The sequence below is a fragment of the Squalius cephalus genome (genome assembly GCF_949319135.1).
Source record: "Squalius cephalus genome assembly, chromosome: 5".
NCBI lineage: Eukaryota > Metazoa > Chordata > Actinopteri > Cypriniformes > Leuciscidae > Squalius > Squalius cephalus.
Window position 1 is genome coordinate 1857072 of NC_137126.1, and position 14918 is coordinate 1871989.

Consider the following 14918-nt stretch of genomic DNA (forward strand, 5'->3'; position numbering starts at 1 on the left):
TGTGTCTTTTATTTAGAATACATACAAATGTAATTTACGTCTTTTAGTTTGTCAAGAGATTTAAAGCAGTGTTTTTGAAGAGTGCGCATGTGTGAACGAGCTCTAGTGTAAGAACGAGACTAAGATTGAATCTGGAAATAAAGCAAAATAACTGAGAAAAATGAGAAATAGTCCTCAGATGTCATGTCTGTAATTTATAGCAAGACATCTAGCGTTAATTCGATCTCAGACAGATTCATTAAAAGTAGTTATTTCTCCACCACGTGCGTGACGTCATTAACCAACGTGGCTGAACGACCAATTTACGACAATACGGTTTCGGGAAACAGTCGTGACTAGTTGATTTCTTCAACGATGCATCATATTACGGTAGTTTAGCAGCGAGTTACAGCGCTGTGCGGGATCTGTGTCCAAAGGCACCAAACGCTCTTGTATGAATCACACACATATGCAGATATAAACACCTTTTGATGCTTGGCCTGATAAATTGCTCTGGCCCGAGCAAAACCCCAGCCGGCGCTGAAGTGACAGATAGATTCACGCCTCGGGGACTTCTGTGCCATTTGACGACAGAACGCATCGCAAACGCCGCTGTGATATTTAATCAAATCAAACGATGCAATTAAACGAGTAACCAAACCATGCTGCCCATTTCAGTTTATGCCAAGCCACAAAATTACGCTTCCTGGCTTGTTGTAATTAATAAATGTTTGTTGTTAAGCTCTACCTGATAAACCACGACTGTGAGATGATGCACATTTTGAGGGAAGAACAAGACTCTTATTGACACCCACACAGAACACAGACAGAGCGGTTATGCAATGTGGCTTTATGTTCATATGCCAGTCTGTGAAGGAGGGCTTCAACATCTAAATCTTTCCATTGCATAGGTAATGAGCAAAAAACATGACATGCATATTTTGCTGTTTTCTGCAGTAACAAACAATTTTGCATAAATAACAGAGCTTTGCATTTTCTGAAGATGTTTGCTATGCAGAACTGAACCACAATGCTTGGGTGTTGTGGATGTTTGCCAAGATGTTGGTTTGTCAGTAGCAGAACGAGTGAGACGAGTTAACCCACGCCACAGACCTTAGTCAGGTTAGACGCGATATTGAATTTAACATGGATGAAAACTAGGCTGTCAGAGACGCACAAAGCCTTTTTTTGTCTACTGATTTGTTTTTCTTCTTCTGGAAAGATGTTTCGTCAGCTGAACAAACAGTTCTGTTAAACAACAGTGCAATCCATTGAACGCATTTCAAAGTCCCCCTGTGATAAATCCAGTTTTTAATGTTGTTTATGTGTCTATGTGGTGTTTTTAATGTGCTTGAAGACAAAGCATGTGTAAATTCATAAGTCGACAGCATTGCTGAGTATTCCCTCCTTAAAACTGCAGTGAACCAAAGACAGTCTCAAAAACACGCTTTTGAAATCGCTGGTGTTTCTGACGTCACAAACTACCTTGTAACCAATCAGATCAACGTGTGATCGTCAACCAGTGGATCTCTGAGTGGAGGCGGGGCTCATTTGCATATTGCATATCACCGTGCATACTAAATGAGGCAAGGGTGTCGAGTTACATTCAAGCTATTTTAAGGCATGAGGAATTGTTTTTTAAAAGGAAAATACGCTTAAATATGTCATTTTGCTGATCAAAGATGATTTTAAAGGGATAAAATGATTGACTACAGGGGGACTTTAAGTCTGTCCCTCTCAGCCTTGTTTTCATTCCTGTCTAAGGTTTGTTGGTTGAGCTTGGTGTAATGCCAACACAGAGATATCTGACAGGTTGCAGTATCGCTTGCAGCATCTTTAACTGAATAAAAGAAATGAAGCAGATATACAGGCCTCCCCTCAGTCCGTATGGCTTACTCTACTCTCCACTCATCCATCATCCATTAGAACAGAAATTGCAATGATGTACATCACGCAGTTTGTGCAGAAGAGCGCCGTGATGCCCCATTACAAACACGAGGATGTGAAAACAAACAGCATTCTTTTCCGTCGTCTCCATTTCATCCCCCATGGCGAACTCAAGTCAGCCACTTGTTTCAGCTAAACAAATACTAGTGCAAAATAAAACCAGAAAGCCACTATTGGGAAAAGCATTTAGACATATGGGAGTCAGATCATATAAAGCTTGCTTATTGCGAATAAATATGAAAAACAATAAATAAATTAAATACAGTATTAAACGCCACAAGCGAGTTTACTTCTAATGGCTTCAAATAGATTGGGACTAATCTTAAACTTTTTATTGATCCAGTAATCTGGAGCGAACTGAAAATCAAATAACGTCTGGCTTGGAATATAGCTTTATTTATATAGATTGAATTGCCACAAGATGCTTATTTTTACAGGTTTACCATTTCACTTCCCTATTGATAGTTTTTGAAAACTCAAGGAATGTTCATATTCATTGCTTTCAATTTACGTTACACATCTAGTTTTGGAGACTTTGAGTTTAGAGTTTGTATTTCAAAAACGTTTATATAATTAGTAGGGCTGTGAAAAGATTAATCGCGAATAATCGCATCCAAAATAAAAGTTTGTGTTTATATAATATATGTGTGTGTACTGTGTATAATTATTTTGTATATATAAATACACACACATGCATGTATATATTAAATAAATATTTGCATACATATACTGTATATATTTATATATAATTTATATTATATATAAATATATATTTTTTTATATATAAAGAACACATTTTTCTTAAATATATACATGCATGTGTGTATATTTATATATACAAATTTAATTATACACAGTACACACACATATATTATTTAAACACAAACTTTTATTTTGGATGTAATTAATCGCGATTAATCTTTTCACAGCCTTAATAATTAGTCACACTTCCGCTGGATCGCACAAGTTTTGTGGTTTGTACAGCGATGCATAATTTACATTGCCTGGCAATTAGTTTTTACAGTAGTAATATTATCGATTCAACTGAACTGACACTATCAGATCTGAATTTGGACTGAATTGAGTTGAATAATGACACTTATCTTATTCAGAGCTGATCACAAATACATGTTAAAAAGTTTCCCCATTAAGTTATGAAAATATCATTTCTGAGCGTTCAAAACGTCCAGTTTTTTAAAAGGGTTTATGTGAAACATTTCATATCATTCTTCAAACATTATGGGAACGTTACACTTGAATGTTCTCTGAACGTTCCAAAGTAGTAACATTTAAAAAAAAAAAAAAAACAACAAAAAAAAACATTATTATAGACCAGATAACTTTGAATGAAGGTTAAGGTTAGGGTTATGGTTAGGGTTATTAATGTTATTAACGTTATTACTGGAAGAACGTACGTTCATAAATTTGAGATAACCTTGCTAGAACATTCCCTGTGAGCTCGGTTTATTGAATTAATTTAATAGCAAATAATTACCACTTTAAGCAAAAATGATCCATGAATCAAAGTTCCCATGTTACATGATAAAACAACATTATTCTCCATAATTTGGTTGAGAATACCAAATTCTTAGTGTAGCTTTTTTGTCTCTCTAACACCATGTTCAAGGGATATCTAGTAGGACTATCTTTTATCCGACTCTGGGTTTATTAACATGTCATCATAAGCTTTAGCACTTTGTCTCCCAGAAATCAGAATTCCGGCATTGGTTTCTGCAGCAGAGAAGCTCCAAAGGCTTTCAGAATGACAAGGCAAAGTGCCTGCGGGGAGAGAAGAGACGAGGTGTGCATTGGGAAAATTTGACAGAATACATTATCCATTTTAGTGATTAGACTGTAACAAACGTCAGTACGCTGAGGCGGTAGCTTTGTGCCTTTGGACTTGATGCTGCATTATTAACCCTCTGGTGCTCTTCGGTATATTAGACCGAAAAAGGTAACTTTATTTTTTATTTTTTTTTTACTTCATCGGAATGGTAGGAAACTTGGTAAAGGTTTTGGCACTTGCTATGTGAACAGACACAAATCATGGACATGATTTGAAAAGATTAAGTGGTGCTGGAAAAATATTATTCACATTTGTGCTGCATTGGAAATGAATGGGAGACGAATTTCATCTAGTAAAATCTTTTGTTACTGCAGCCAAACAACATCTCACTGAAAGCTCTTTTTTCTAGACATCAAGCTCAAATTTGGAACACAATGTGTTTAGATTAATGGCTTTGATTTTATTGCAGTTTTAGAGTAAAACGTGTTTTTGAAAATACAGATTTCTTATTAAAAATTGAAAATAGTATTTTTGTGCATTTTCCATAACAATAAACGTAAAATTCTGTCACTTTTTTTTAAGTTCACTTTTAAACTTTTTTTGCTTCAGCAATAATGTTCCAAGTGTCGTCTTTAAAAAAGAGATCAAACTTAAGTCAGTGTTTTAAAGCATTCAAGATTTACAGTTTAAGTTGGACACGAGGTGGCAAATTCAACCTCACTCGTATGAATTTGTACGATTTTTGCTAAATCGTACATATTTTACGAGTTGCCCAATTCGTATAAATTTGTACGAATGACCTACCCCTGACCCCACACCTAAACCTCACATCACTGGGGTTTAGACAAATCGTACAAATTCGTATGAGTGAGATTGTGCAAATTGGTCGTGATAGCGTTGGAATAATATGGAGTATAACTACTGCGTAAATGTGATGTAGTACCATAAAATCCCCCAAAAATACAAAATATTAAATAAAAAAGCATTAACAAACTAAAATATAGTACATTTCTTTCATTGAAATATACAGGTGCTGGTCATATAATTAGAATATCATCAAAAAGTTGATTTATTTCAGTAATTCCGTTAAAAAAGTGAAACTTGTATATTATATAGACTCATTACATGCAAAGTGAGATATCTCAAGCCTTTATTTGTTATAATTTTGATAATTATTGCTTACAGCTTATGAAACCCACGAAATCAAAATCTCAGAAAATTAGAATATTGCATGAAATCACACAGTAATTACACAGTAATCCCATGGTCATTGAACCAGGTTTTGGTTCTTTTGGCAGTGTGGGCCGGTGCAAATCCTGCTGGAAAATGAAGTCCGCATCTCCATAAAGCTTGTCTGCTGAAGGAAGCATGAAGTGCTCTGGAAATGTCCTGGTAGACGGCTGCGTTGAGTGGACAGCACAGTGGACCAACACCAGCCGATGACATGGCTCCCCAAACCAACACAGACTGTGGAAACTTCACACTGGACTTCAAGCATCTTGGATGGTGTGCCTCTCCATTCTTCCTCCAGACTCTGGGACCTTGGTTTCCAAATGAGATGCAACATTTGCTCTCATCAGAAAAGAGGACTTTGGTCCACTGTGCTTTATTAAATCCAGAGTCAACGCAGACGTCTACCAGGACATTTCCAGAGCACTTCATGCTTCCTTCATTTTCCAGCAGGATTTGCACCGGCCCAAACTGCCAAAAGAACCAAAACCTGGTTCAATGACCATGGTATCACTGTGTAATTACTGTGTGATTTCATGTAATATTAAAATTTTCTGAGATTTTGATTTCGTGGGTTTCATAAGCTGTAAGCCATAATCATCAAAATTATAACAAATAAAGGCTTGAGATATCTCACTTTGCATGTAATGAGTCTATATAATATACAAGTTTCACTTTTTTAACGGAATTACTGAAATAAATAAACTTTTTGATGATATTCTAATTTTATGACCAGCACCTGTATATATATATATATATATATATATATATATATATATATATATTGCCTTGACTGCATTGTTCTCTGTCTGCTTTCAGATCGGTGCTTCAGTGGCTGAACCGCGTGCAGTCGTTCCTCTACTGCAACGAGAACGGCTTCTGGGGAGCGTTCCTGGAGAGCCAGCGCATGTGTGTGTGCCACACGGGTGCCACCCTGTGCCAGCGACCCATTCCCTGCGTGATCGGCGGGAACAACAGCTGTGCCATGTGCAGTCTAGCTAACATCTCCCAGTGCGGATCCTGCAACAAGGGCTACAAGCTTTACCGCGGCCGATGCGAACCGCAGAACGTGGACTCGGAGCGAAGCGAGCAGTTCATCAGCTTCGAAACGGACCTGGACTTCCAGGACCTGGAGCTCAAGTACCTGCTTCAGAAGATGGACTCGCGTCTCCACATCCACACCACATTCATCAGCAACGAGGTGCGCCTGGAGACCTTCTTCGACCCGCGCTGGCGCAAGAGAATGTCGCTAACGCTCAAGAGCAACAAGAACCGTATGGACTACCTGCATATGATCGTAGGCCTGTCAATGAAGATCTGCCAGATGCGAAACAGCAGCGTGGACCCGATGTTCTTCGTGTACGTGAACCCGTTCAGCGGGAGCCACTCGGAGGGATGGAGCATGCCGTTCGGTGAACACGGATACCCGCGCTGGGAGAAAGTGCGAATCCAGAACTCCCAGTGCTTTAACTGGACCCTTCTGTTGGGAAACCGATGGAAGACGTTTTTCGAGACGGTGCACATTTATCTCCGAAGCCGAGCCAAGGTGCCGACGGTCATGCGCAACGACACCGGTCAGGGCCCGGTGGACTTATCCGACCCCAACAAGCGTCAGATATACATCAAGATCTCAGATATACAGGTGTTCGGATACAGCTTGAGATTCAACGCGGATCTGCTGAGGAGCGCCGTCCAGCAGGTCAACCAGTCGTACACGCAGGGAACCCAGTTCTACTCGTCCTCGTCCATCATGCTCCTGCTACTGGACATCCGGGAGAGGATTAACCGTCTGGCTCCTCCGGTGGCTCCTGGGAAACCCCAACTGGACCTGTTCTCCTGTATGCTGAAACATCGACTCAAGCTCAACAACAGCGAGATGATTCGCGTCAATCACGCCTTGGACATGTACAACACCGAAATCTTGAAACAATCGGACCACCTGACTACCAAACTTTGCTGAAAAACAACAACAACAGCAACAACAACAACTGGGAAGAAGAAGAAGAAGAAGAAGAACAAAATATTTTCTTTCTCGGTTTGATTTGGAATCTTTTGCTTTGCTTTTTTTTTTTTTTTTTTGATGTATTATTAACAACTTTGTAAGTGTAATTGTTAAACGAAAAACTAAAAATACAGAGAGAAATCATTTTAGCTCACTACTAAAGGAAAACAACAACAACGAGAAAAAAAAAAAAAAAAAAAATGACTGTATCATATTTGTCGAAGCATGTCTGTCATTTTCCTAATTACGAGAAAAGAAATCACAAACTATTAAATTCAACATCCAGTGACACAGAGGCCTTGATTTTACTTTGAGGGAACAAAGGTACATCTTAAACTGCCATTCTTAACACGTTTTTAGAGATTTAACGTAAGGGCAGAACCAAAATACAGGAATTAATTTCAGACACTACCATGATGTTGTCATACATGTTTTATAAGGATTCATTGACTGTACTGTGTCTTGTCCTTTCATAGAGAGCTTGGCAGTGAGTGAGTTCAGTTCAGGCGTCCATCGTTTCTCACCGGATGTCCAGTTTTATTGTCACTCGCCAGAAGAACTGAATCCTGTCCTGTGTTTTCAGATTCTCCAGCGAGATCCGAGGTTTGAGTCGCTCCGGTGCCTGAGTGCAGTATCTACGGTTCAACATAATCAATTCATGCTATTTCGTACTGCTTCGCATAATGTACACGTTGTGATTGCTGATGTGTCGAGCTTTTTTGCAGCATCGTGAACAAAATTTTATCATTTCTCCTTTCTTTAAGGGTCAGCATAAAGCCATACATTTCTCAGAGGGATGGAAAAAAAAAAAGAAGAAAAAAAAAAAAAAAAAAGAAAGAAGCTGGGCACATTTTGTGAGAAATGTCCTATAAATTGCTTTTGTATTTTTGTTTTACAGTCCTTTTCTAATGAAATATAGCACAGTGGTCTGAAAAAAAAAGGAAAATGATATATATGTGCTGCGGGATTATGGCATGACATTGTAAAGCCATTGCATTTTCATTAACAGAGTGAATCCACAAGAACAGTATATTAAAGCTTCAAATATCTAAGATGGTTTTAATCTCAAAATCTGCTTGTATACCAAATGTACACTTTACTTTTGTAATATTTCATTTGGGTTTTATATTCCTTGATGCAATTCAGGTTTAACTTTTTTGACATGTTGATTGATTAATCTCTAATCTAAAATCTTAGCTGGGGGGGGGGGGGGGGGATTATTATTTTATTTGTTTTATTTAACCTTCAAAAAGTTATTTCTAGGATATGGAGCATGCCTTTATTTTTAGCATTACTTAATATAATTTGTATCATTATTATCCAATCTTATTAAGTGCCTGTTAGCTATCCCTTTAATGCTTTCCTTCACTTTTTATTTATTATTATTATTATTATTATTATTTATTATTATTTTAACAGGAAGAATACTAAATCTAAACACATGCCACTTGGGAACAGGGCCAAAAGCTTTCTTGCTCTACTCTGCATGAATTGAACATACCCTCTTGAGAGGAGACTTAACTTGGTTAATGAATTAGTTAAATGTGTATTATAAGTGTAAATACCTATTTTGTCTTGATATAGCCATGGAAACAAAAGCTCTTGTTAGATGACAGCAAACGAACCGCAGCCCATTAAACACGAACACGAACCCCTCGAGCACAAGTTCTGTAAATATCGCAGGTCTCCCACAAGATCATCACCAGCTGAAATGATGTGATCCGAGCTCGATCTGTTAATGATCTACACGAACACACACTTCTGTCACGGAAACATGTACAACACCGTCTCACGATCCCATAGAGCGCTCAGTGGGCTGAGAAACTGCTTTCAAGTACTTTATGTCATTTCTGCTGTTCTGTTTAAATAACTATATCGGCTTTCTTCAAAATGAATGTTTCAAATAATAATCTATTTCTCATTAAAATGCTATATTTAATAAGAAGGCCAATGCTTGTTTGTACCACACAAGACATTTTTTTCTGGTAAAAAAGAAAATATACTAAAATGTATTTGAAATACATTTATTTTATGCTAAGTATACTACACATTTATATGTATGTACTTAATATAAATATCCTGCAATTGTACTGTTGGTGTACTAAATTGGTATACTTGAAGTCTGCCAAATTGGAACAACTAATTTTGTACTTAATGCACTTTAATTATCCAGAAATAGTGCTGAAGTTCAACTAAAGATACACTTAAATAATTGTGCTTGTGTTAAAGTGGAACTATACTTTAAGTTCACTTTAATTATCTTGCATTTAAAGACTGATATTACACAAAGATCATACAATCCTTATAAATAATGACATTAAAACATATTTTAGGCTTAATTTTAAGAAATGTGCATTGTGCAATAAACAAGTTTTCCATAATATTTATATCAGTAAGTCTCAAGCGATATGTCAGTATATATGTTAATGGATTTGCAGTATACTTGGTATGACATAAATGTATTTTAAATACAATTTTTTCAGCTACAAAAATGTGATTTAAGAAAAGTATTGCTAACTTTTCCATTAAGTTATGAAAATGTTATTTCTGAATGTTCTCTAAACGTCCATTTTTTTTTCCTTCTCTTAGTTATATGAGAGTTAAGGGAACATTCCATTTAATAATTTTCAAACATTATGGGAATGTTAATTTTGGATGTTCTCTGAATTTTCTGGGGTTTTTTTTGTTTGTTTTTTTTGTTCGACAAACATTCCTTGAATGATGTATAATGTTTTGAGAACATTGTTAAAGACCAGATAACACTGAATGAACATTTTATTAATGTTACTTGAAGAGAAATTTGAGAGAACCTTCCTAGAACATTAACTAAAAGTGCTGACAGAGTTCGCTATTAGCTGGGAAGTCGGCATCTCTGCAAACTTAGTCCTTGTATTTTCTAATCTCAGCCTGTTTTCTGAGCAGACGCTGTACTTGTGTTCAAGGTAAGGATGCGGTAGAAACACGCTGAACGTGGGTTAAATGTCTCGCTCAAGGACACATCGGTGGACAGAGGCATTCAGGTTCACAAACTTCCAAGAGGAAAGTAACAGGAATCAAACACAATGCACATTTACACGGCTGACGAACCCCAATGAGATGCAAATTGGTAATGCAAATCCCAGGTCCGAGAAGTTGTAGAAAATGTTAGTTTAGAAAAAGCAAGTTATTAGCAATTATAGAGATCAGTGAAGTTTTTTCATATGAATTCATACAAAATTGCCATCTCGTAAAATAGTTACGCTTTCCTGTGAGATCAGTTTGGTCTCTAAATATGTAAATCTGTTTTTTTTCCCCACCTCTCCTCAACAAGACACACGATTTGAGGAAACGCGTATTAAACACGGATTATATACTGTGGTTTAATACTGACTGTTATGAGCAATAGCAACCGCCACGAATTAGAAGGCGTCAAGGATGCTTTTAACTCAATGGAGACAGAGAACCGGACTCACGTTCTTCACAAGCACTCAAAACATATCGACGTCAATTACATTTCCCCCACATAACTGGAATAAGCCTCTCAACCCACCAAGGTCAAGTAAACCACCGTCTTCCCCTGCCAAGCCCAGTATCGACGTGTGGTGGGTAAACTGCAGACGGTGCGGTATTGTCCTTCCACTGGCGTCCCGTTACATGAAATGCTGATTAATGCTGGAGAACGCAGCGGCTAATGAGGCGAATGAGTCTTTGTGTGTGAGCGAGTCCACGGCTTCACCCCAAACCCAAACCACTAGTGCTCTGCCAGGATATAATTACAATGTCCTAATAAATCACGATGCTTTGTGCTTAATGTATCGTAAGCTCATTGCTAAGATTGCGAAAGCAATTGATATGGAGATCCACCCGACCGTCAACGCCAATTGACTTGTTCAAATGGTTCAGGAACTTCATGCTATAGCAACTGTCCTTCTTTAATAGCACTTTTACTTGTATATAGCCAATGGACATCAGCTTTTGGTGTAGTTTCATACTCCTCAAGAAAATCTCCCCCCAAAAACATGGCATATTTTCTGAGCATGGATTTAAAATGTAATGTCCATTTTGGCCATGCTACAATTTCATTGAACTCAAATGATCGTATACATGAAGCTTGCTGGTCATTGTTTTCAGGTTGGGGAAACCAAATGACAATGTCTAAATTAGCAAATGAACACCAACTTTTGGTGTAGTTTTAAACTACTCAAGAAAATATCTCCCCAAAACGTTTAAATAAATGAGAAACATGGCATATTTTCTGAGCATAGAGTCAATGTTCATTGTCCATTTTGGCCATGCTACAATTTTACTCAAATGATCGTATACATGAAGCTTGCTGGTCATGGTTTTCAGGTTGGGGAAACCAAATGACAATGTCTAAATTAGCAAATGCACATCAACTTTTGGTGTAGTTTTAAACTACTCTCTCAAAAAAAGTAAAAAAAAACAAAAAAAAACAAAAAAAACAAAACATGGTATACTTTCTAACCGTGAATCAGAATTCATTGTCCATCTTGGCCATGCTACAATTTTACTCAGATGATCTTATACATGAAGCTTGCTGATCAATATTGTCAGGCTGGTGCCAACCAAATGACAATGTCTAAATGATAAGCTAAAGTCTGTGTTTTTATGTTGCTCTAGACCAAAGGTCACCAGTTAGTATCCAGACCCATGACTGGCTCCACACGGGCCGTGAATAATCCCTCACATCACTGATTATCATGACAACAGAGACACTGGAGGTGGAAGGAGTGCGTGACATGACACAACTAGATCATATTAAAAACCAGTCTACACTGTCTACACACTTCATATGACAGATGGGCTGATTCTGTTTCTGATGCGCCGCACAGACTCTCACACATCTGACTGAAATTAAATAATTACATTTACAAATATTACTGTGAATTGCTAAGAATTGTTGCTAAGTCTCATCAAATCCAGCTTTATTTGTTGAAATATTTCTGGGCTACTAATTTCAACAGCTTCACTTGCGCTGGACAAGTCAATGTTCCCTTTTATATAAAGTACTATTGTTTGCAATTTGGTAACACTTTACTTAAAGCCTTTATGTGCATTATAATAGGTATTCATAAAGTACGTTATAGTGCATTATGTCTTTTCATAAATAATTGTTACTGAAGTAAAAATGCATTATACTTTGTAAAGGTGTAACAATTAAAAGAAAAGTGATATAGTGCATTATAACCATGATTATAATTATTCATGAGGCCATACGATGCATTACAAGGCATAATGCATTACAAATACTGGTAAAACTTTACAAAAAGGTTCATTAGATAACACTAATTAATGTATTAACTAACGTGAACTAACAATGAGCAATACATTTGTAACATAATCTATTAATCTTTGTTAATGTTAGTTAATAAAAATCCAGCTGTTCATTGTTTGTTCATGTTCACAGTGCATTAAGTAATGCTGACAAATACAACCTTTGATTTTAATAACGTATTAGTAAATGGTGAAATTAATAATAACTAAGATTAATAAATGCTGTAGAAGTGCAGTTCATTATTAGTATATGTTAGTTAACTAATCAGTCCCTCCAGTTTTTCGCGATTCCGCGATCGCTGAATACAATGCAAAATCAACAAAATGGCGCATTTTTTTGCGATCCTGCATAATTCCTAATTTAACCGCAAAATAATCACAAAAATGAAAAAGACCTCACAAAACATTAAATTAGAATCACCCATTTGAAATGTCTCTATTTTCAAAGCATTTTTTCGTGGATACAGATGTTGCGGGAAAAGGGGAAACTCCTTTCCCTCGATTTACTGAAGCCTGTACACTGTAAAAAAAAAATGACATCCCCAAGTCAAAAATTTCTAGTGACTGGTCTCATCTAAATTTTTCAATTAGTCTGACGTATTATTTCTCATTGAGCCAATGTTAACAGACTATTGCAACAAGAATTGCACTTGGGCCAAATTAAAAATTTAGATGTGACCAGTCACTAGAAAATTTTGACTTGGAGAAGTTAGAATTTTGTTACAGTGTAATGTAAAACATTTTGCAGCTGCACAGCACAGCTACTGTCTGGCTCACTCATTGGCTGTGCTGCGACAACTGCACATCCAATGGCGCGGGCACCTCTAAGGGGGCGCGGCCTTAGCCTATATTATTCTTTTACTGTCTATGATATATTTAGTCCCCGAAAAACACCATTTTAGCAGGTTTAACGACTGAAGCGACAACTTGCCAGGTTACTATAGTGCGGCCGGCTACGCAATACTCATTCCCTACTCTCAGGGAACTGAGGTTACGATAGTAACCGAGGAGTTCCCTTTCGAATGGTCACTTCGTATTGTAGCTATACGCAGTGGGGACGCCATGCAAAACGCCGCACTATAAGTAACCGGTTGCCTTCTGCAGCTCTGGACCTCTCAACTCAGGATTTACACACAGTATTACAGTATAAATTACTACACCTGCTGTTAATATTTACATAGGTCAGGTAGAAAAATTGCCAATAGGTTGTTTTGAAAGTTAATTTGATGAGAATTTGATTAGACCAAAATAAACAAGCTTTATGCATTTTGTTTGTGATTTGTGTCATGTATAACTATTGTGCATCTGACATAATACTATTATGGTAAATGTGATGTCCTAATTATAAAATATAAAAATCGAAAAAATTTTCACAAATTTCTGGAAATTACCTCCACAAAATCAGTCATTTTGATCGCAAAAATCACACAAAAAAATCGTGAAATCCTGGAGGGACTGACTAATGTTCGCTAATGAACCTTATTGTAAATTGTCACCCAGATACTTTTATAATGCATTATAATATAAAGGTTTAAAGTAAAACGTTATCTTAAAGTAGTTTTTTTTTTTTTTTTTTTTTTTAATGCACATTTCATTTCATAACCATGCAAGCCATATATAGACCTAAAATGCATAGACTGGACTTCATGTAATTTTATTGGAACGCCTCTGGTCTAAACCGTGCCATTGTTGTGGCTCATGTAGATACTAACCATGTTCAGACAGATTCTCGCTAGACATTAATTTACACAAGCCCATGTAATGAAAGCAGATAAATTGGCAGACCAGCATGCTATTCCGTAGCAAACACTATGATTTGGTACAAAGCCACTGCATTAAGGTGAAGCCACTTATAATGGACTGTCCTCAGGTTATTGTACATTAAGCCTTGGGTTTCTGAGAAAATTCAATGGAAATGGCCCATACATGAGGCAGCACCAGTTCAAGGATTTCGCCTTTTGTTGCAGCAAAGATGACGACCGACGATTTGAAAAATATTCCTCTACACTGAAGCTTTTCTACTCTCACGTCCAGGAGACGGTATTCACTGCCAATCAAGCTTTACTTTGGAGACGTTTTCAAGCATGTGAAACTTTCTGATGCTAGTCATTATTTTGAAACAGTCACTGAATAATCACTGTGCATTCACTATGAATTAATTCAGTTTTTCTTTAAACAAACACACAACAAAGCAGTGAGGTTAGATCTGCACATGCTGGTTCAGTGTAAGACGTCTCAACAAATTGTTTCTGGCAAAGACAGTCCAGTGATTAGAAACAAATTCCTCCTTTTGTCGCCAAACTGAGGAAAATGTCCAATGAAATAGTAATAATAAAAAAGGCTTATTTAAGATGCATGTGTTTGTAAATATGTTATGGCAACTGTATAAAAACAGCCTCCTAATTTGCAGAAAAACACAAGAGTCATGAGACGCTATAAATCTTCATTCTCAACTTCAGCTCTGAGAAAATGTGCCACGAGGCAGAAGAAAGCAATAAGGACAAAGATTTATCATCCCGATCAGCATCTTCAATCACAGAAGAGCAGAGAGAGATTTGAGCTTTGCTCTTTGAGGAGGATAACACGAAACATCAACAATATGTCATGAATATTCCCCGTGCTCCAGCAAAAGATGGCAGAACTAACCCAGGGTAGATCGATTGTACTCTTAAACCTGTAGGGTTTTATGTCAGATTTGGA

At 37.0% G+C, this 14918-nt stretch overlaps 1 protein-coding gene across 3 annotated transcripts in view; it reads left to right on the forward strand.

Moving 5' to 3' along the window:
- The window catches only part of brinp1 (bone morphogenetic protein/retinoic acid inducible neural-specific 1), a 184781-nt gene extending 176678 nt beyond the window's left edge, over positions 1-8103 (forward strand). For 2 of the 3 annotated variants that reach the window (XM_079872141.1, XM_079872142.1), the window contains exon 8: positions 5762-8103. In XM_079872141.1, the coding sequence (XP_079728267.1) occupies positions 5762-6902 (1141 nt within the window). In that variant the 3' untranslated portion in view covers positions 6903-8103. The remainder of the gene's footprint in view (positions 1-5761) is intronic. The other variant, XR_013821326.1, reaches the window with a different exon arrangement.
- The last annotated feature ends 6815 nt before the right edge of the window (positions 8104-14918 follow it).